The sequence below is a fragment of the Phalaenopsis equestris genome, unplaced genomic scaffold, assembly GCF_001263595.1.
Source record: "Phalaenopsis equestris unplaced genomic scaffold, ASM126359v1 Scaffold000552, whole genome shotgun sequence".
Lineage (NCBI taxonomy): Eukaryota > Viridiplantae > Streptophyta > Magnoliopsida > Asparagales > Orchidaceae > Phalaenopsis > Phalaenopsis equestris.
This window is the reverse complement of record NW_018164992.1, coordinates 818,723-843,707: the sequence shown is the minus strand read 5'-3', so window position 1 is coordinate 843,707 and position 24,985 is coordinate 818,723. Positions and strand designations below refer to the sequence as shown.

At 31.4% G+C, this 24,985-nt stretch overlaps 1 protein-coding gene across 1 annotated transcript in view; it reads left to right on the top strand.

Annotated features, from left to right (window-relative positions):
* Window positions 1–3,605: 3,605 nt before the first annotated feature.
* LOC110029227 (MATH domain-containing protein At5g43560-like) overlaps window positions 3,606–24,985 on the top strand; it is a gene marked incomplete at its 3' end in the record, with an annotated part of 51,514 nt that continues 30,134 nt past the window's right edge. Inside the window, 6 exon segments of the mRNA XM_020731414.1 lie at window positions 3,606–3,810; window positions 4,240–4,477; window positions 12,614–12,725; window positions 16,665–16,753; window positions 16,837–16,905; window positions 17,016–17,145. Of these exon segments, the coding sequence (XP_020587073.1) occupies window positions 4,291–4,477; window positions 12,614–12,725; window positions 16,665–16,753; window positions 16,837–16,905; window positions 17,016–17,145 (587 nt within the window).

The window sequence follows — 24,985 nt, the reverse complement described above, 5'->3', positions numbered from 1 at the left end:
CTCCCAGCTGAAGAGCCAAGTACCTCGGGTGAAAAGCTTATCGTACTCACTCAAAATTTTAATTGACTACTCCTTGCAGGTGTACGTAGCCTAAGTACCCCGAGACAATGTACAGTGAAATCTCCATAGTGAATGTGAGTGATCAAGCTCCTTACAAGCAGCCGAAATGCCCCTGAGTGAAGGGAAGTCCATCTTGAATGAAATTGATTTTGCAGTTACCTTCTTCTGACCAAGCTATAGGTGCAGCTAGTATAAAAATTTCCAATAAACACATATCATCTTCTTGTTTTTCATTCTATTGTTTCAAAAGAGTCAAAGAGCTAAATATATACTCACATGCGGCTCCCATGACCAAAGCACACATAAGCATATTTCATGGGTAAGGAAAACTCGACCCCTTTTAAAGATATTCATTCACCATATCATGTCAAGCTCACTTACCATAGTAATCCACCGAGGTCACTTCTTAGAAGCTACCTTCCAAGCTCTATGTAACTACTCATTTAGATTAGTGAACTACTGGAGTAAAGAAAAATGCTCAAGAGAAAACATGCATTCATGTCTTTTCAAAAGATGCATGACATCCACATCTCCAACTTCTCGTTAAGAGATTGTAGTTGGATCTCATACTATACGGTCTAGTTTTTGTTATTCCCTTTTCCTCTCCATGGGGGGGGGGGGGGGGTGAGGATTGGGGCCAATAGAGAGATATAAATTCAAAAACCCCACCAATTTATAAAGGGATCAACTCTCACTATCTCCTCTATTGTCCAATCTCTTGTCAAATACCAAGACCAATGATTGAAGAGTGGACTTTCGCTTCGCTTTCCCTTCTTCCGTGTTCCTCTCAAATAAGTTCTATATTAAAGATACAAAATCTTACATCATAAAATGATTCAACATAAATAAATTTCATATATGCATATGAAAAACTAACAATGACTCTTATTTTTGTATGTTACTACTGATGAATTATTGACTCAAGTGCAATGTAGCTTAGAATATATAAAAAAAAATTTCTATTTGGTATTGGGCAAATTTTTAGTACTTTTTATATGTTGGAATAATTTATTTCAATATACAAGTTATATCAAGTTGGGTCCTGACATTAATTCACAATAATTGTATGAACCAACTATATGTTGTGTCTTTAATAAATTTAACAACGCATTAACATGATAAAATGTGCAATTTTGAATTTTTTTTAATGCTTTCAGAAATGTTATTTGCCATGAAGCTGTATAAGCCCTTAAGAAACAATCTCACATTATTAAAACAACTTCTTCTCCAGGTAAGCGTGAATTGTTGGGTTCTTCATCTATTTTTTGTCAAAGTATTAGTGAACTTCACTCGTCTATAAAAAATTGATAACCATCTATATTTTTCATGAAAATCTTTAAATTTTTTAAAAAAAATTATGACAATCATTGCAATATTGCGAATATAAGTCTTGCGAGAGGTCTTTGAAAATGTTATGGATAAAACACTCATTATATTAATGATTATTTCTATTATAAATAAGCACTAAATTTTCTATTAGAGCTATACACCGACTTAGAAAATCTAATCATAAAGAATATTCAAAATTTATTAGTTTATGAGTCAACAATTATAAAAAAATGCTTAGTAAATCTAATTATTCTCGTATGTTGAGTTGTTACCATTAATATAGTTTCTCCACATCATATATTTTAAAAATACACATTTAATGCTTTAAATACAAACGACCGTTAAAACAAACGTTGATTTAATTTTGTGAAGTGTCTGATTGGAGGTTAACTACTGCCGCATTTTATATATTTTTATTTTTTTTAGCATTAAATATAATGACAATTTTGAAAACATGTTATACCCCTTTACACAAGAGTTTTATATATGATATTATAATATTTGATTTCAAATTAGGGTCAAATTCATAAGCTTCTACATGAATAACCTTTTTAAGATTGTCATCGAAACACAAATTTTTTCCTCGATTTGATCATATTAAGAAAAAAATTTATTCGTATCATATATATGTAGATTGTTCCTAAGGGCATATTTGCTATAAAAAAAGATGCCCAACTTTGTTTTGCATATAAGAAATATTCAAATATAAGATGATTAAATCAACAATCATTGAACTGTTGTTACTTTCAAATACTAATATAGCTTTATTACACTGTGATTTTTAATCTAAAATAGTTGATTTTACGACAATGCATAGATGGAGTCATCATCATTTTATTTTTATCTTATACATTCACAAGATCACTATCATTAGCTTTCAAATCAATATCCAATACATCACTATGAGGCATTGCACATACTTAATTACAAGGCAGCATCCTTATTTGTGTTACTCTCTATGTTTATAGGAATATTTTCTTGGTGGCCACAACATACAATTGAGATATTTTTTGCAAAATTGTTTCATAAAGGAAAATATTTTATTAAAATTATATAGTTTTATTGAAAAAAATGCAAGATTTATCTTGCAACTATTTTTGTTGGAGAAATTGATGCCATAATTGTGGTTAATTAAAATAATACATCATCTCAAGCTTCAAGGTAGAATGGTTTTTACACATATTTGCAATTATTTATGTATGAAATGGTAGATCCTTCAAGGCTAATACTTCTTAGAAGTATTTATTTATGGATTTATTTTCATCTAAAAGCCCTACCAACTAAATTGCATTATTTTCCTTCATTTTACTTGCAACACAATAACATTCATTCTTCTTTTATATTAAAAAGAGTGTTAAAATGATAAACAAAAAAAAATGATTATTACGTGTTCAAACTGTGTATTATTATGCTTGTAATCTTATTCAAAGTTTGTTAATAAATAAAGTTTGAATAATGCTTGAACGCGGGGAACATTCATCTAATAAGTTTCAAATGAAGCTAAAATGGTATATAAATAAAGTTCAAGCTAAGCGGAGTTGATATATAATAATATCCAAATAAGTTTTAAGAATATTGTTTGAAGGCATCTATTTGATTTTCGTATCAAAATGACCTCAATTATAATGCTTAAATGCTTAAATGTATATAAAGTATATGAACCATCCCATAATCACTTTGACTATATTCCTATACTTTAATAAAACAATAGTTATAAAATAACATTTACATATAGTTGTTTGAATTGAAATTTGTGCACATTTGCCCAAATAAAAATATTATGCACATAATGTTTGGACATGAATATTATAAGGCATATAAAATAGAATTTTCCTTGAAGAAAGAATTATATAATGGCTCAACTTTCCATTATAAAATATTTAAAATAATCAAATAATCTAAGAAAATAATTAAAATAAAAAAAAATTATGCACGCTAAAAATAATTTCCAACCTTATTATTTTAAAAGAGATAAAATTAGCTGGCATTAATGTTTTTCTAATTGGATATTAAAAATTAATTAGTAAAGCAAAAGATAAGCCAAAAAAAAAGGACTGAACAATTAAAAAATAACAATTTTACCATAATTTTAGTAGAGTGATTGGGAATTCTTTTTGGAAAATCAGAAGTATTTAGAAATAACTTAAAGAAAGAGATTTATGATACATTAAAGGATTAATTGCAAGGGGTTACAAAATTCAGATATGTATATAAAGTGAAGCTCTGGACTTGCCCCAAATTCTCCGTTTCTTCTGAACCTCGAGGCGTCGATCCAAAATCTGCTCCTTGCTTCATCTTTCTCCTCTCCCCATCTCTTCCCGATACATCACTTTTACTCTTGAAGGAAGTTGGGGAAGGTTTTCTTACTCTTTTTTTTTCAGTCATCAACTGGTGCTCGGCGCTGCGGAGTCGCACACACAGGTGCTCGATTTGGATCAGAGCCAAAAGTCATCTTCGATTTGATACTATTGGTTTTATTGACACCGATTGTCGTGTTTTGAAGCATGGGATTTTTTGTTAGACTTTGGGATATTGATTTGCCTAAATTTGTTCTATCTATGGTTGATTTTGGCTTTCCGCTCTACTGAACACTTGTGTAGAGCTGAAGTGAGATTCTTAAGTTGGATGGGTCTACTGTCAGGGGTTTGGATTGTGGCCTTGTTGTTCTATTTAGTTGATCACTGGCTTGAAACTATAATTGGTGTTTATGATATTGGGATTTCCGAGATTTAATTGCGCACAGTTTGGTTGTAGATTGCTTATTTTATTATTTGATATATTTAGGCTTTCCTTAATTTTTATTTGAGTTGACGAGTGCATGAGGCTCAATGGTTATTTTGATGTTTGCAGGCAAAGAAAGGGAGAATAATTAGTTTAGTCTGAGTAAATTTGGTTTGAGTAATGGATGCGAGTTCCACCGAGGATTATGGAGCGGGTTGTATTTCATCACAAACGGAGGGCGTATCTTCTGGGCAGCGATACCAATCTGTTGATTCTCGTGCAGAATGGCGTTCCAGCGAGCAGCTGGAGAATGGAACGCCTTCCACTTCACCTTCTTATTGGGACATTGATGATAATGATGATTGTGGTATGTCTTGGACTATCTATATATTTGAGTTTGGTTCATGATTATCTGTACTGCATGAGGAACATATTTCATTAACATATTTCTCAATTCTACGAGGAGAATATGCGTTGGGATGGAGTGAATATACCTTTTTTTACATAACTGTTACTTTTTGTTGATCAAGGTTGCATGTTTCATGTTTGTTTAATTTTTTATTTATTTATCTTTTCCTTAGAGTGTACTTATGGAGGCTCTTGCACATTTGCTATGGCCTTTTGGCTTACTTTTTGTCTTAATTATTTTAAACATAACAGCCTACTCTGCAGATTCTTTTCATTCAATCGAAAAAAGTAAAAAAAAAAAATAATAGCGTGGGGAATAAAAATATTCATGATTGACTTTTCGCTGGAAATGATTCTATCTAAAATTAAAATTAAGCTGCTGGAATTTTTACTTAATTTTCGCTGGACTTAGATGGGAGAACTGAAAAAAACATTGATAGATCTTATGTCACCATGATTGATGATATCAACCAACCACACACACACACACACATTTGTTTTGTCCTCTTCATTTATTAATGTTAGAAGGCAGAAAAACACTAGATATTTAATAAATTGGCTTCACAGTACAAGTATGCACATGCATATACAAAAGTAAGGGAAGAAAATAGCGAAAAATGAATGCAATATAGGAGAATATCTTCAATAACTAGGACACATTACAATAACAAAAATTTCAAATTCCTACTACAAAGTTGTGATACATATGTTAATTTAATAACTGTAATACTCTTTCTCAAATTTAAGATGGCATAAAAGATGTCAGCTTGAGTTTAAAAATGACAGTGACCATAATTGAAGGTATTTTTTTCGCTCAAAGGTTGCACGAAGTGTGTAATCGATTCACAAAATAGAGTGTAGTGTAGATTAGACACAAAGTTGACAACAAGATCAACGCTAAAAATGACACAAATAAGATCCTTAATTAGAGATATTGATGGACGTTGTTGACAAAATTATCACTTGAGACTGTTGATGAAGAATATTGATAGAGTGTATTAATGAAGAGATATTAATAGACAATATCTATAAATGGAGAATTAATAGAGATATCAATTATGAGTCTTGTTAAGAATATTGATAAGTACCATTGATAGAGAAATCAATATAATAACGACAAAAGGTATCAACATGATCACTGCTAGTTAGCCTAAGTAGATCAGAGGCGTACATATAATTTAGAAAAGATGGCTAAGCATCTTAATGTTTGGTAACAAAATTTAGATCTTATAGAGGGAGAAGCTGGTAGGGCATATACACGTCATAATCCGAAGTGTGAGAGCTGCCTAATGGATATTAGATGCTCAAGAAGTGCGTGATCTACTAGGTATTTAGAGAAGATTGAAATAATTTTAGGCCATGGCTTTGATATCATGACACCGTATCGATTGATCCTCGAGATATGCTTAATTTTTGTAGTCTCGGTCGGTTTAAAAATTTTATCCTCCTAAATTTGGTGCCTTGATATAGATTATTTTCCCCAAAAAAAGTGAATGGATATACATATCGTTTTAAATATGAGAAGATTTTAGAGTTCCTTTTAGTGAGTTGATTCAATTTTGAATTACCACTATAGAAACATGCGGTAACAAAAGAAATCATTTACACAAACTGTAATATGCACAGTGGAGCAAATAATTTTATAGACAATGTTTCTATGCCATATTTTTGTGGTCCTATGAACATGAAATTCCTTATTTATCTCACACGCTTCACTTGAAATATGCAAATTTCAAGACTTAGGAGTATTTTATGCTCAAAATTTTCATGTTATGTTCTAAGGTTGTTAATCATTGTAATTCATTCATTAATATTCATAATTCTCCATCTAATTGACACAAGAAGTGTTGGAAAGAAGAGCAAATTTATGCTTCACGCTAGTTTGAATAATTATGCCTTTAGTATGAGACATTGGCTAACTATTCAAACTTTGCTTACAGATGTATACAATCATAAAAATAAATCATTTTTTACATAAGCAGACATAACATATATTCTAAGAGAGGGCGAATGGTTTGTTTTATGTAGCTTTGGGATAAGGTGTCAATGTAAATATAGATATATCATTTCACAGTTGAATGGGCCATGAATGAAAAACATTTTTGTTAAATTGAGTCATATATTGTCTAATTAAGTTTTATTTTTTTGCTTTCTCAAGTAAAATACAGGCTATTTTAGGGTCTTTGATTTTTATTTTGACTTTTTAGTGTCTTGCTACATGCGTTAGGATGATTAGTTTATTTCTTTGTTTGGTGTAATGCTAGTTTTCTTAATAGTGTAAATATTCTTTGATTTAGTACTACTTTCAGTTTTCAGTGTTGCTCACTTGGATTTCCTTAATTCATGAATTATTGCCAAGTTTTCTTTCTATGTGTTAGGTTTATGAACATTTGTTTGTTAGTAACTTGAACGAGTGCAACAGTGATTTTTCTAAGCTGTTTAGACCTTTATGGGAAGAAGGGAATAGTGTACTGTAATGGAGTAAAATAGAAGTTGACTAATTGTAGGGATATGCATTGGATGGGCCAAACCAAAAAAAAAAGGTGTTGTATCAACCTTGTTCTATTATTTTTTGTTTTCAATTTTTATGTAATCATTTCGTAATTTTTTTATTGCTTTCACATTTGTTTATGCTTCGAAAAAAATTGAAGCATGAAAATCTAATTAAAAATAAAAAATTCATGGTCTAGACCTGTATTTGGATTATTGATTGATTTTATAACGTATCAAGTTGATTCTTTATTGGAAAGCATATTGATTCCATAAAATGTAGTTGGATGGATTTTACTATAGGCATGATTTTGGTATATCTATTTTTCTTGAATGATAGTTAAAATAAATTTGTTCGATTGATCTAGGAAGTTGAACTAATTGTATGTAAACCCATAAATATTGTGGAAGAACAATTTATAGGAAATGAAGAGTAAGACTGTGAATAAACCAAGTCGAGCGAAGTACTTTTTTGAGCCGATTTGAGATTTTAAGAATGTGTTCGAGCTCATGGCTGTTTCTCAAAATGCTGTTTTAGATCAGCTTGAGCTCAGTTTAAATTGGTATTATCTAGCTTACTAATAAGCAACACATTTGACAAAATATACTGGTTTTAATTAGGCCTCATTCAGAGCTTTTTATATGAAGTTTGTTTGAAAATAAATGAGTTTTATCTAGCAAGGTTTGTTGAGAAAAAAAATATACTTCTAAAGAATGCTATTCATGAGCAAACCTTATTTATGGTTCTTAACGCGTTTGCTCATAAGTTTTAAAAGATACTGTTCATTAACATAAACAAAACAAACTATTTGTTGTTTAAGTTTGTTCTTTTGACATTTAAGTATTTACAATGTTGTTCAAGCTAGTTTAATTAATTAATCAAATGATCTTGAATGAGTTCTAATCAAGTCGAGTCACTATTAATTTGTTGAATGCTTTGTTCATTTGCAGTCCAAATGTTCAAAAATAGAAGTGTTAGAAGATAGAATTGATTTAAAAGCTGCCATTATGGGTGATACAAGTTATAGTTATCGTTTCTGTGATTATGCATGGCTCTTGTAGTCTAAGTGGGCTTCTAACATGCATGTAGATTAGGTATTGTCCCCGTTCTCAGTCGTCCCTGTAGCATAGCTTATCTATTATGTCATTTTTGAATTTCTTGGGGTTCATAGATTGGTATGTTTCTACTGGTGTCATTTTTGAGTTTTATTGTTGATTAGGCAATCCCAACTTTTCCTTTAATGATGCCAAATTGGGTTATGAGTTGAGTTCCAAAATTACTTGGACACTAATATAGTCAATAAAAACCCAACTTGTTTATTTAGCGAGTTAAAGATCTCAACCTAAACTCAATTTGACCAAACTTGAGCTTGACATGACACAAAAATCATTTAAGTTTGATGAGTTAGTCTCAACCTAAACACGATTACCCAATTTGGACATGAAAGCTCTAGGAAAAAAAATTCATAAATTTTTCTATAGAAAAGGAATCAAATTATGAAGTCATCACTTTTGGGTTTACCCAAATCTGATTTCATTTTTTTTGGAGTCACTTAAGCTGATTTAAAATGGATCTGAATCTTACACAATATGGCTTGGAATTTTTATTTATTTTTTTCGTTGGGTTTAGAGTAGGTTTTTCATGTAGGGTTCAATATTACTACTATTTTGCTTGATTTTGTTTTCCGGTTTTGGTACTCCGGATAAATCGAGACTTGAATTTTGGATCTTTGAAGCCCAATAAGCTTAATTTCATGCTAAACTGAACTCTATATTGCGGGAATATAAAATTATAAATATATTAATTCAGACATATAAACATTGTTTTAGATTTCTCCTTCAATCTTGCGTGTTTGTTGTATTTTGATTTATGTTGAGTTAGATGATTAAATTTTGAGGGAGTTAATTCCTTGGATCGGTGTGAGGATGCATTTCTTCGATTTGGTAAATTTTTCCCTTGATTAATTTTCTTTAAATTACCACCTTATTGATTTTGAGAGCATTTTTTATTTTAGTCAAATCTATATTACAATTGGACTCTCAATTGTGAAGTGAGTTTAATTGAGTTCTTGGTTTTTAGTGGACTCAAAATTTGCCCCATTTTCATATTTTATTTTGATGGTTGAATTTTTGTTTGGTTCGAATTTCTCATATTTTAAGTTCACATTAAAAGAAAATGAATCTTTGTTTAGCTAGCGATCTTTCTAAATTTTTGTTTGATTTTTATTCTTGCATCAAATTGATATTATATTTTATGGATGCATTTACATACCAGCTAGAAGTAGAAGATCATAATGTAGTTAATCAAACAAATTACTAATGACGTAAGGTGGTCAAACTTGGATAAACTATGGTTCTAAATCATACAACGTGAGTATAAAGAGGTTTAAAATTACATTCCTATATTTAATGACACGCCCTTAGGGATTTTTGAAATTAATTCTATGATTTGGAAGATTTCTTTGAAAGATATAATATGTTCATTTCTCAAATTGTTGAATGTGTGAAACCAAAATTACTCTCATTCCATTTGGTCAAGTGTCTATACATTGACCAATATGAAATGTAATCTTTTAAGAACAAAAACATATCGTTTGATGAATATTGGGATTAATTGCATGATTAATTAAAATTGTGTAAACATGATTATTATGGTTTAAGTATTTTGTATGGTTTTTTGCTTCTTGGTTAACCATTATTTTCCTATAAACCATTATATTCTTGTTATTGCTGTCCTCACTAAAGGCCTAAAGCAAGAATTTCAATAAGAATTAAGTTATAATTCACCAGTTCGTGAGGCGTTATGCACTATTTTTAGATATCGATGAATAGTGCAACTTTTCTTTTCTAGGATTGCATAACTTTTACTTATTTCTAAGGATTGTTCAAAGAATCTTATCAAAGTCTCTTTATATGCTAAGTTGCTAACATAATAATCATGTATGTTTGAATCCGATTTAAATAAAAATAATAGTTCATGCAGATATTTTTGAGGATAAGAAAATGTATAATTCCTATTTTATTTACTTACATTTTACTCAATTCCTAACTGGGTTATCAAATAGTCAACATTTAATGTTGCAAAACCATCTAAGATAACTCTCTAATTGTGTCTTTCATTGGAGTTATTCAAACCCTTAAGCGGACATTTTCGTTTCACATTTTATCTCTAATCGTGAAGCCACTCAACCGCTTGAGCATCCTCATCTCAGCAAAACTTATATTTATGCTTCTCTTTTCTTGTCCAACATTCCGTCAAGGGTGTGTATATTGCATGAATATTAAATCAAAAGGTACAAAAGAGAACTATAAAAGTTACACAAAAAGCGTAGTGTGGTTAACGTCATCCGCCACCGCACTCAAATAATCGGGGTCACTAGTTTGAGCATCCCAAACAAAAGATCTACGCAAAGCAAACCGAGCAAAAAATGGGCTGCTTTGTTACAATCCCTATAAACAAAAAAAAAAAGGTACTTGCTTGAATTCCTGTAAAAAGATGAAGTCCATATTAGAGATGTTTTGCTGATGTTGTACCTTGTTCTCCATGTTTTTTTTTAAAGGAAGTTGATAACAACAACAATCACTTTCAATAATCAACCCTTTCATCTCCATAATCCATGGCTTTGCTAGCTTGCCTAAGAAAAACACCGCACCATGCCCCACCTGAAAATTATATAGGCCAACATTCCGCCCCATAAATCACTGCTTGTCTCACCATCATCTTATAAACTATTTCTTTAAGTCTAAGCGATACTTTTTTTATCACAAAATAAATCAAATGCATTTCTCTACTTCAACCATCTAATTTGAATTCTACTAATAATACCCCATTGGTACTTTCTTATCAAGCTATAGCTCAATTCATTCTCTACTTCAACCATCCAATTTGAATTCTACAAATAACATCTCCATCTATATCACCATCACTTTGAACAATAGACCCGACATATCTTAAATGTTTACTCATTTTAATGACTGTATCATCCATTGTTACAATCCCTCACTAAATCTATTACTACTAAAATTACATTCCATTTATTAAGCTTTGGACTACTCAAATGAAAGCATTTAGTCTCTAAGGTTGACCTTTCTAATTCAAGTTTTTCTTGAACTCACTTTAGTCTTATTCACAAGAAGGATATCACCAGCAAAAAAGATATACCAAGGTATATCCTCCAGTAAATATCCAATAAGAACATCCACAACTAAAGCAAAAATATATGAGCTTAAAGTCGATCCTTGATGTAATCCATCTGAAATAGAAAAATACTTGGTTAATCCTCCTTGTGTTTGAACACAAGTAACAACTCAAGTATACACATCATTAATGAATTGAATATAATCAATATCAACACTTCTCTTTTTCAGAACTCTCCAAAGTACTTGAAACTTTATCATAAGCTTTTTCTGAATTGACAAAAACCATAAGTCGATCTTCCTTTATCTCTCTGCACTTCTCCATCAAGCATCTCAATAAATGTATAAATTTCATAGTAAACTACTTCGACATAAATCCAAAGTGATTTTGAGAAATTTTTGTATCACATCGTAACCTATGTGCATCCCTTTTGCCTTAAAAATAGAAATCAGTTGACTATTTATCCACTCATTGGACATCTTTTTAGTTTTTAAAATAATATTAAAAAGTTTAGTATGCCAAGAAATTTCCAAATCACGGATACAAAAATATATATTTAGGTATACAACATTCTATATTTTTTCTGACTTAGTTTGTTGTTAAGTGAGGACAGTATAAGAAAATAATTGCCAGATTAAGTTTTGGGATATATTTTTTCCAAATAAGTAAAAAATATGTTAATTAGTATATGCTCAAGGATTATGGAAATAAACTTATTAACACATCTTTTCTTTTTTCTATTTTCAGGACTACTTTTGTAGATGCATGAGCTGATAGCCGGATTATTTTATTAAATTTCAGCTTACCAAATGCTACCGATTAAACCGGAGACAATGGCTTTTTTTAAATTTGTTAAAAATTTCTATGTTTCTAGAAAGGAAAATAAAATCCATTGTTTTTTAAAATTCCTCCTTTTTAATTAGTATTTTTTGAAACTATGAATACCATATATATATATATATTTGATCAACACCTTTTGCATCACTTAATTGCATTGGGAGTCGGAACTATTGGACATCTTGTATCTAAGAGGATGGGTACTGGTGCTCTTGTATATGCTAACCTAGTTAATGTGTGATGCCTTGTTTTGTTATTTTTTATTGCTTAACTCGGCACCTCTTTAGTGTGAATGCTTTGTAAAATCGTTTTAAACTTGCGACATTATATCTTTTAATATATTACAATTGAAATGATGAACGGAAGCTTTCTCAGACTACCGGTTTTATTTAGCTGATTTGTATTTGAGATCATTAATGTGAATTTAATTTCTTAAATGGATTTGAAATATTTGTTGGAGAGTTCATTATGAAATGGCTCAGGAGAATGATTTTTGGCTTCTTTTTTGTGTTGTTTTATTGTTGCAGCTGTCTTTGATTTTTTTAATGTTAAAGCATCAATAAAATGCTGATGTGGATTATTGTTTCTTTCTCCTTTTGAAATGGTTTATGGGAATTATTGCTTTTTCAGGACCCAGACCGTCTGAGCTTTATGGGAAACATACTTGGAAGATTGAAAATTATTCACAAATTAACAAACGTGAATTGCGAAGCGATGAATTTGAAATTGGTGGCTATAAGTGGTAAGTTATGCTACCAAATTTAATGTCTTGCAAAAATGTTCTTCCTTATTTTTCAGGCATGCACGTCTGTACATGTTCATTATATTTTAGCTCTCACATATTGTGTACACTGCTTGCGGCGTTGTATGATAGTGTTATCAATGCAATTATGAGGTTATGAATCTTATGACTTGATTACTATTTCAAAATCCTTTATCAGGTGTGAATTGGTAAGCCGATTAGAAGGTGCACTTATAGTAGGTAGTGTAAATGATTCATAAAATATCAAAAATGTGTTGGCTAGAAATTGACGTTTGTATTTCAATTGCAATATTGCTTTAGTTGTATCTTTTTTTATTATGGGAATATAAGGGTATTGGAATGTGTTATATTTTGAAAAGCACCACATTTCCTTATTATGCTTTCTTTTTTATTAATTTTCTTCCTTTTTAATTCACATTGTTTGCTTATAGATCAGCAATGGCTTTCACTTATTAATGCACAAAACTTCTTCTGGATAACATGGTATTAGGTCGAGTTCTCCTCACTCTTCCTCTTACAGTCAGGATTGGATGCTCCAATCATTCTTCCCTTTTCACGCATTGTTGCTCCCATAGCCCACTGTGCTCATGTGAGCTGTTGCAAGTGCGTCCATGTTGCTTCTTGAATTTCCCTTTATGACACCCATTTTCATTTTGCATATTTTCATATATGTAGAGTTTTTTTTTTTTTTGTTTTTTTTTGCTTGTTCGAGTGCTTGCTGGGAGGCTTAATATCATTAAGCTTTGCAAGCCTTGATTTTGTGCGATCTCAATCTCATAACTATTGAGATGTGTTGATGAAGCACACTTGCATGTCTATGTTATATCTTGCCGCATGATCCCTTTGTATTTGCTTACATGATCGCCTGTTTTTTTATAATGCTAGTTTGGAAATGGAAGATGATGCATTATTCTGTCAGCAAACCTGGAGTAGAAAACTTAACAACACATTATAACAAAATTCTTTTTCTGTCTCGATCTTGCACTTTGCTGTTGCACATGGTTGTGCACATAGTCTTCAGAGTATCAACTTTGCCGACACTAGCCTTCACAAATGGATCAACAGTAGCAGGACTATGAATTTCCAGGTTAGACATGCACTATTACAGATATCATTGTGTCCAGTTTCTTGTTAATTAGTTTGTTCACCCCCTCCGCTGACTTGGCTTCTTTCTCTCATATCTCTCATCCATGGAAAGGAGAAATTTGGCCATCCATTTGCTGCTTAATGAACATTCACATCTAGGTCCACTTCGGCTATTTCTGGTGCTATGAATTTTTGATTTCGTACTCTTTTTAAAATGATTATGATCTACTACTCCTACAAACTTGGCCATTTTCTTAGCAGCTCATGAAATCTCTTCCTTTGGTTTTATTGTTTCTGTCTGTACTGGTATGCCTGAAATCTTAGATTTCGGTGCTTCCATATGTCATGTACCTGACAATTATTCTCATTCCTTATTTTGACTCCTCTCCCATCTGATATTATTGTTGATGGTACGTTTATGATTTTAAGGTAATGATCTATTCAATTTTCATCTTCTTTAACCCTGGATAATATTTCTTATGCTCCATAATCTTTGTCTATCTTTTATCCAAACATTGTCTAAGCATAAGTTACATCTATATTGTAACATTATATTCTACTCAGTTTGTCTTCCATGATCCATCTTTGGTAATTTTGAACACACATATTTAGGTAACATAATCGATAGAATAGTAGTTTTATGAAATTTGCCTTCATAATTTTCTCTTATCATGGCTTTTCTTGATACTAACCATCAAATTTTAACTTCAAAAGGTATATTCTCATTTATCTTTTATTCTTCTGTATAATATTTAGAAGATACTTTAATTTATTATGCCTTGGCATCTCTTGAACTTCTAATAATATTGAATAATAATTATTAATCATATACTCACTAACATTGCATATGATATTAAATCTTTTTTAATTAATCTTAAGTTCATTATTTTCTGTACATTTTCTCCCACATCCAAGCTTTCCAATTATTTAATTAGAACTTTTACTGATTAGAACGATGCCTGTTACGATTATCATGCATGCTACATAACTTGAAACATCAGTTGTGATCTTATCTCTCTAATATTACTAATTATGGACGTTATTTGATCTTTGTTATAATTTTATTATGATATTAGACTCCTTCATCAACTCATAACGGTTTCTAAATGTATAAATATATTATTGACATAATTACCTTTAACTCATCAGATCAATTCTCAAGATACTCAGTCATATGATTTCTCAAATTAATAAAAGTTATATTAAGGAATTTTTTTTTTTGCTCTTTATGCTTTTCCATTAATTGATTTAGCATGAAAACCACCTATACATTAGTCCTTGTTTGCGTAAAGTTAAATTAATTCTTTGATATTGATATGCTTTTGTTGAATATATATTTTGTTCATCTCTCACATAAGTTTGAATTAACAGGTAGAGATTTGCTATGTTGTTAAAACAAATGATGGAGTAAGCTTAGATTGCGACGTAGAGATTTGCTAAGAGTTTGGAATTGGATTAGGAGGTAGATTTACTTAGAGTTAGAAATTGGCTTAGGATTCAAACCGAAGAAAGATAAGTGTTTTTTGTGAAAAAAATCCTAAGCCAATCTTGAGAAACAGAATCCTGAAATGGAGAAGGAAAAAAGAGAAGCAGAGAAGGAAAAAAGAGAAGCAGAGGAAGAAGAAGAAGAAGAAGAAGAAGAAGAAGAAGAAGAAGAAGAAGAAGAAGAAGAAGAAGAAGAAGAAGAAGAAGAAGAAGAAGAAGAAGAAGAAGAAGAAGAAGAAGAAGAAGAAGAAGAAGAAGAAGAAGAAGAAGAAGAAGAAGAAGAAGAAGAAGAAGAAGAAGAAGAAAATTTTATTTTAACCTTCGTGAAGTTTTAGGGTATTGCACTACATATCTAATTGACATAAAATCACTTCCATTTGGTAGATCCTCTGATATGGAGATTTTTTTTCCCGAAATCCTAAATTAGTCTTTCTTTTATTTAGCCTCCTCCACTCCAAAACTTTTGAAACTTCTTAAAAAAATCTGCCCATCAATTAGATTCACATATGTAGCTACCAAAAATATTTCTATAGTCAAACTTAAGCAAACTCCTTAGTCATGATTCTTTCGTGAGTGGAGTGGTACCTAACTACAGGGGATTGTATTCATAGAAAGCTTGGACTCTGGATCTAAATAGACCTTGACCTTGCATTATGGGAAATCTCATTAAATTAATGTGCATCACAAAATGCCACTACTGTTTTTTCTCTTATACATCGAGGAAGTTCGAGGAAAGGGATGGCTTATCCTAAATGTTATTGATATGGATATAATTTTAAATATATAATTACAAAGAATTCATCTGGCTTGGCCAATTAGGTGTTGAGTATCTACTTGAGCTATATTTACTTGGAATCATTCATTCTCTGAAACAAGGTAACTATCTTGAAGTGTCTTGGCCTTTCAGCACCGAGATACTTTTATTTGATCTCAATTCTATTTAGGACTTTTTTTTTTTTGTTTTCTGTTAAACGATTCTTTGTTGGGAAAAATATTTAACTGAACGCTAAGCTTCTATGGCTCAGTTTTGTAGTTTTTTATGGATTGTTAATTTTGCATTTCTTGGCTATTTTGGCATCTTTCAATGCAATTGTTCAAAATTATTCATGAGGTTATATTTCTCAACTAGTTATTATTGTATAGCATCTTGTAGATCCATGTTCCTAGAATTCTTCAGGACATTCTGGAATATGGGTCAATCCACTGAATATTTTAATTATTAGCAAGGCATTTACTGTAGTTTATTCTTTATTTAATGTTAAGACATATCAGCAAGTGAGTTGCAATTATATCTTTCGAAATATGCAGGTAACCTGTGTGTAACGATATTCTCAATTTTACTTGCAGGTATATTTTAGTATATCCACAGGGATGTGATGTCTGCAATCATCTATCTTTGTTCCTTTGTGTTGCTAATCATGACAAGCTTCTTCCTGGTCCGTATTCTTCTTATTTTCTTCTTTTGATATGTAATAATTTATGTTTTCCTGCCTTTATTTTTTTGTGCATTTGCTAACAGGATGGAGTCATTTTGCACAGTTTACAATATCTGTTGAAAATAGGGATCCTAAACATTCCAAGTTCTCTGGTTAGTGAGATTGACAAGTAACCTCTGGAAATTTGATGAGATTTTCTAATATTTCCACATTTAATTTTTTCAATAAATTGATGTTTATACTTCATTTGCGGGTTTGCTAGATACGTTGCACCGTTTCTGGAAGAAAGAGCATGATTGGGGTTGGAAAAAATTTATGGAACTCACTAAGGTGGAAGATGGCTTTGTAAATGATGAAACTCTTATCATCAAAGCTCAAGTTCAAGTTATTAGGTATCAGTTTATAAAATGTCAACTACGCTATGTTTGGTGTTCAAACACTTGCAGTATGTTTAAAACATTTTGCAACTCTACTTCCTGAAAGAAATGCAGACACAATTTTCCTACCATATTATGTTGATCTCGATCAAGCTTTTTAGATTCTTTGAGTAGTTGTCCTATAAATAAAGATTTGTGAGCCATTTTGTTTACAAGTGTTTTCCTAATGTTCTTGCTCTATGAGTGAAATTTTTTTAATTTTATGTATTTAGAAACATATGCATACATATACATACAAATACACGCACACACATGTGTGCGTGTGTCTATGTATATATATATATGTTATATGTATATGTATATGTATATATATGTATGTATATTTATGTGTATGTGTATGTGTATGTGTACGTGTATGTATGTATGTATGTGCGTGTGTATGTGTGTGTGTGTGTGTGTGTGTGTGTGGATATATTTATGGGCTTTAATGTTGGTGAAGTTTGAGAAGATAAATGATCTTGCTCGAGCCTCATGCTTTGTCTTGCGCGCAGTTAGTTGGAACAAAAAGTTAACTATGGCAAACCAATTTATTTATTTTTTTGTAGGAAGACCCTCTAATGCTTGAGCCAATGGTTGAGTGTTAAGGTAAACTGAGTGTCAGGTCCTGCCCAAATGGCTTAATAAATTTCAGCACCAAGCAAATTGGATGGGGCAACTTTTTTGCACATTTACAACTCAACATATTTGACCATAATAATTACACAAATAATTTATATGCATCAAATCAATCTAGAGGTGATTAAACTAAAAACTATGCACAAATATGCCTGGGAAATATGATAAAAATTAACTATATAACTGTTCATTTTAGAAGGGATTGAGCTTACAGCCATTATATCCAAATAAAATCTCATTAACCATTCATTAACATCCAATCTCCAACTAATTGCTAATTTGCTTATCCACCATATTAACGAACCTCCTAATCTTCAAGGATTTCACACATGAACAGCCTAGTGAAAAGATATAATATATAGTAGGGTTTGCTGGAAACTCAAATAGCTAGTGCCAAATTTAAGCATTACAATTAAATATGGAAGAGGTCCAATTTTCATAGCCATTTAGCCACTTTATCTATAAGGAAGTATCTTGAGCATCGATTAATCATATTATTCATGAAACAATGTAATGTGCGCTAGTGAGATGCATTCCTCTAGATAAAATCAGAAGATTAAGTGACGTTAGATTATAGGGTCATATATAATAGCGCACACACTTCTTATGTATTTACATCTCTCACACCCAAACTTTCATAAATACACACATAACACTCAAATCTTTATATTACATAAAAAACAACACTATTATCAGATTTTAAAAATAAGATACACCTTTTCATGCATAGGCTTAAGGCACCTAGGTGCTATGTATGTAAATATGAAAGTTTAAGTGTGATATATGTAAATACATAAGAATTGCGTGTTGTGCTATGTATGTAAATTTCCCTAGATTATAATATAAAAATTTGTATGCAATGATGTATTCTTAGAGTAGCCCATTATCTCCTAGTGAAATTGTTAGTTTTGCATGTGTTTGTTAGTTTAGAATAAAGAGGGCTCACAAGAGTGTGCAAATTATAGAAGAATTAAGTTGATGTGTCATACTTTTAAATTATGGGAGAGTTAATTGAACATAGGTTAAGACGTGATAGAAATATTTCTCATAATCCGTTTGTATTTATGCCGAGTAGGTCTATTATGGAAGCTATACATTTATTGAGATGTTTGATGGAGAAGTACAAAGAGAATAAGGAGGACCTACATATGATTTTTATTGATTTAGAAAAAACTTACAATAAGGTTCCAAGAGAAATTCTTTGGAGAGTTTTGGAGAAGAAAGATATTGATACAACTTATATTCAAGTCATAAAAAATATGTATACTAGAGTTGTTATTTGTGTTTGAACAAAAGGTGGATTGACCAAGTATTTCCCATCTCAGTTGGATTACATCAAGGATGTGCTTTAATCCCATATTCTTTTGCTGTTGTTATGGATGCTCTGATTGGATATTTATAGGAGGATGTATCTTGCAGTATGCTTTTCGCTGATGATATTCTTTTTGTGGATAAGACTAGAGGAAAAGTTCAGGAAAAAGAATTATGGAGGTCTATATTGGAGTGTAAAGACCTTTGTTTGAGTAGATCTAAAACTGAATAAATTGAATGCAATTTTAGTAGTAATAGCTCTAGTGACAGAGTTGTGACTATGGGTGTTCAAATCATTAAAATATGTGAACGTTTTAGATATATGGGGTTTGTTGTTCAAAGTGACGGTGATATAGATGGGTATTTTATTAGCATAATTCAAGTTGGTTGGTTGAAGTGGAGGAATGCATCAGACCTATTGTGTGATAAAAAAGTGTCTCTTAGAGTGAAGACAAATTTTATAAGATGCTGGTGAGAACAACAATGCTCTATGATGCAAACTGTTGACTTTAAAAGCGAAGCATAAAACAAAGTTAAGTGTTGCTGAGATAAGATTGCTTAGGTGGATGAGTGACTTGACACTTAGGGACAAAATGCGAAATAAATATATCTGTGATAGGATTGGTGTAGGTCTAATGGCGTATAAGATTAAAAAGTGTCGTTTTAGATGGTTTGGTCATATTAAACGTCGACCATCGGATGATCTGATTAGGAGTATAGATACTTTAGATTAGACTTATGTTAAGAAGGCAAGGGTAGACTAAAAAGACTTTGGAGTATTGTATAAAAAATGATCTTAATCTATTAGAATTAAATGAAAATATGACATTGAATAAGACGCAATTGAGAAAAAAGATTCATGTAGCTGACCCCACTTAGTGGTATAAAGGCTTGTTGTTTTTGTTGTTGTTGTATGTGTTTGTTAGTAATGATGGAATCCACCGATCTAATAGTGATACCTTGTTGGCCACTCTGTCTCAAGTTGTGTTATATACATACTAACTTTACATGTCATTTTATGCTGATTATAATGGATTTTGTTTGTTGAATTGCACCATCATATTAAGCATCATCTATGAATTCATTTGGAAATGTAGTTCCACATAGTTAAAGCTTAAATTTATTTAACAAGATTGTCATATAGACTTAACATAATAACTTGCATATCACCATTTATAATAATTGCTGAACCCCCAACTCACTCATATTTATGTAAATAGGCTCTAATTACTTGTACTTCTAAAATTTATTCTATTATGGTTTCCATACGAAAATTCTCACTATTAGAAATATGAAATGTTCTATTTCATGTTTAAATAAATCTTTTTCCAAAATATACCTGTTAAAAATGAAAATTTGAACATGAGAAGTTAATTTCAGACTATTTTTCAAGCTTAGAACACTAACCATATTTTGATAAAACCCTAAAATGTATCTTCTCGTAATTTTGATTGATTTCTACGATATCTAGGGTAATTATACATAAATGTATTTAAGAAAATCTATGGTTCAAATGTATCTCAACTCAAATCGCTTGAAGAGGGGGAGGGAGGTGTTAAGTACAACCTTCTACTATCAACAACTTAAAATTAATGCATGGTTTGCTTCACCCTTGTCTTCAACTCTTCATCACTACTTCTCTTGTTTATCTCGATCTCTCGCACATTCTAGGATTGTTTAAGGAGAGGGGGAGAGGAAAAATACTAAGTGGCATTGAAGGACGAAAACTCGTCAAATTTGTATGCCACCGATAAGGGGACCTCTTCTCATACTCGCTTGTTAGATTTATTACATTTTGATGCTCATATTCTTTAGTGTGCTCGCTCTTCTTTCTCTTGCTATGTTCTATTGGTTTGATTGCTTGTATGAGTTCAAGACAACAAAACTCGCCCATCCCACCCCCCCTCTTCCAATCCATCCTCACTTAATCTTGAATAAGGATTTTAAAAGAAGGACAGGGGTTAGCTTGCATATCGCCTTATTTTAGGCATTGGGGTGTTAGTTAGGTGGAGCCATATTTTGAAATACTAACGTATTTAAAATGTATATCTTACCTTACATTTATGAACAATAAATAAATCCAAAAATATTGTGTTTTATTCAATAGATATTAATATTTAAAAATTTAAGTTAATGAAATTTTATGCTTTTATGTTGAATACTTAAGCTATTACTCTTTTGTTTTTTTAGTAGAATTTCATCCTTGAAAATTGAACTTACCAACCTTTATTTCTTGACCGCATGTTGTAAATAAATTTTCCAAGACAATGCTTTAAACTTGCTAGCATGAAAAACTTTCTTTAAAAATTTTAATACAAGCTCAACACAATAGGGTCATGATGCTAGCCTTCCCCCTACCCAAAAAAAATTAAGGTGAGGGTTGTTATTTCACAAAGACTCACTCCTTGAGACAAATATATTATATAATTTATAAGTAGCTTTCAGCTATCTCATAATTCACGAGCTTTTCAATCAAAATTGTCCATTAAAATGACAAAGAATTTGTAAGCAAGTAGATTGATGCAAGTTCATAACGAATTTGTTAAGTCTTTGCAAGTATGTTAAACAATTTGCAACTGATCATATTGGCAAAACGCCTTCAGCAAACAAGGGTCTAAAAAAGATAGCCTTGTGCTTGGACAAGAGGATCAATGTTAATAATTCTTTTCAAAGCAAAGTAAGATTTATTATCCTTCAATAAAATATGTACTACACAAAATAATAACCAAGTATTGCTATAGGAGAATAACTAAAAGTATAATATATTGGCAATTATAATAGAAGAAAAAACCTTGGGGCTATAATAAATCCATCAAACTTGGACCCTATTATCTTTTGGAGAGGTGATATAACTTTTTGTTCTTTCATCCTCTTTTAGCATTTAAAAATATTACTTTTTTATCATATGTTTCTTTGTGTTAGAGATTCTGACATCAAAGGCAACAAAAAGGTAGCTCGATCACATTTATCCTCTACATCAAGAAGAGCAACAAAAACAAAAAATTCTATAAGATCACTAATCATGAGAGTTTGCGCTAGAATTGAGCTAACATCCTGAGAAGGCACTAATTCCAAGACAAGACCTGAAGTGATTATAAATTTCAGTGCAAACCAGATTGAAAGTAGATGGAATTATTACCCTTGAAATAAAAGAAAAGATTTTATGAGATGAATTATCCCCATTGCCGCAATTTTTAGGAGGTTTCCGTTATTCTTGGCGTGCCTTGAAATATTCTCAAGTATTTTGACTAAATTTTATTGCAAGAACAGCAATAAGGGAGAGTGCCTTTAAACTCATCCCTTTGCCATTGGCCATTACATGGGAGTCAATCCATATTTTCTGTCAATCGTCTAACAAACATCTATTTTCTGCATAATCTTAGCTACTGACGGCTTGGATGGATTAGTAGTAGTTGCATCCACATAAAGCAGTTAACCAAAACCTAAGCAAAGAGAGTACAAAATGGATTGTTTAAAAATAATGAATTGGTAAATGTGGACAAGTAATCTAAATTGGGGCAGCACGCAGCTCATAGAATAAGTAAAATAAAATGTCCTTTTAAGCATTGGCATTAAGAAACCATCCAAATAGTATGTTTTTGGGGAGGGATCAATGCTATTATACCACTAGAGTATCATCACGTTAAGGTTTTAATATTAAATCATGACACATGAATATTTGGTAATCTAGTTTGAGCTTCAAGAAAATAATTTCTATTAATGTTGCCAGAGTAATTGAAAGGATTAAGCTGGAATAATATGATAATGATATTAATAGTAAGACATATCTACTGCTTACATAATAATTTCAACTTTCCAACCATAAAAAGTTGGATAAGTTTTAACTTCTAATAAGAAAAGTTTCAAATTGGTGTTTTCATTCAACTAGGTTACTTTTTGCTCCAGATTTTTCCATTGTATAGAGCCTTTCTCTTTTTAAAAAAAAAAAGAATAATTAGAATGATATTATGCGAAATTTATAGTGTGTATTATGGCTAGTAGGCTTTGTTACTATACACTATTCCTTCTTTTTCGACAAAAAACATTAGTCCCTTCTATCAAATATGATAGGTATTCATTTTCATTTTAATCTATTAGGTTTTATTTGAAGTATTATTAGTTTGATTTTCATTTTAATTCTCCAGTAAGGCTTTCTTAGTTTTATTGCTTTGGTGGTGTTCAGACCAAACCAATTGAATACATAAAAAAAAGTACTGAATGCATAAAAAAAGTTTTAATTTGACCATTGCCTACATTTGAATAGTGCGTGCTCAATGGGATGCCTCCTTGACAACTTCCACATTTGGTCTTCTAATTGCCTTTATGTGATGCAAAAAAACCACCCATAACTTGTGATTAATTTTAGTAGTTCAATCGAGGAGCCTACATTTTAATTGTGCATGCTCAATGGGATGCCTCCTTGACAACTTCCACATTTGGTCTTGTAATTGCCTTCATGTGATGCCCAAATAGAACCATTACTCGAATTAATTTTATTAGTTCAATCGAGGACATTTAGATTTCTACTTAGAGGATCTTTGTGCAATGATGCATTGATAGGGTGACAGTTTTTCTAGCCCTTGTACCTCTTGATCACATTATGATTTGTGGGGATTTACCCATTGCCCTTGATGAAGCACATGGCATTGGGATACATCTTTGAGTTCTGACATAAATTCGACCACACCATTGGCCTTTAAGCTATTGTTATAGATCCATCATTTCATTTAGATTTCCATTAGCATCAACCACTGAGTCTTGGGCATTCATCAATCTCTTCATTATTGCTGTGGGCCATGGTCCAACAAAGATCTTACAAGTGGCATAGCTTGATTTTGGACCATTTGATTGATTAGAGGAATAGAATACTCTTAATTGAGGGGCATTTTTGTGAATCCTGAATCTCAAAGGTGATATCATACTATTTGCAATGACACCAAAATGTGCTTCATCCAAATGCTTACAAGCACTTATAAGGAGCAGGTAAGGCTTTTTATCAATCTTCCATTTTCGAGGAGGATCAGTTTCTATTCTTATTCACCGCTAAGCTTAATAATTGACTTAGATAACTGAAGGACCTCTCTAAGACAATTCCATTGGGGGCCCTCCAACATTCTGAATTAATTGACTGTGTGCGATGGAGGGCATCTGACCCTTGACAATCCATCATATATATATTACAAGGTTCTGTAATTAGATAATATGGATTTGTCTCCAAAAACGATGCTATGGAATAATAAGACTATAGCCTTCTTTCCTATTTTAGTACAATTCATTGATTAAAATAAATCAAATCGCTAACTGTTTTTATTGTTAGGATTGAAGATTACCTTGGTTAATTTGTCCGACTGACTGCAATTTATTTGAGCGTTATTGGCTGTGAATTTTCTTTGGTACAAGTCCGTGAAAGACTAACTATTATGTATAGAGAGCTTCATTTCAACCTTTTTTAGTTTTGGATCATATTTCATAGATTCATTTGTAAAACTGTTGAAAATGTTATGATGAACTTGAAAGAAAAAGAATCATGGGTTAGGCCATGGAAAGTCAACCCTGATTGTTTTTCGTAGTCGGTTTCTAAGATGCTGGAATATTTGACTGGGCAAACAATAATGTGTAGATTGAGATAGAGTATCATAAATATTCTGATAAATATGTTTTTATACAGTATGGTCTACCATCAGGATGTTGCAATTATTGAATCCAATTTAAGGCAAAGCATTTCTTTCAAAAATTGTCTTGGAACTTTACAATACATGAAAAATCTGCTCGTGAAGTTTTAAGCACCTTTCAATGTGTTGTTTATGCCATAAGGAAGTGCAAACTCGAGATTTAGCTTCGCTTTTGATTAATGGATTTTGGCTTTTTT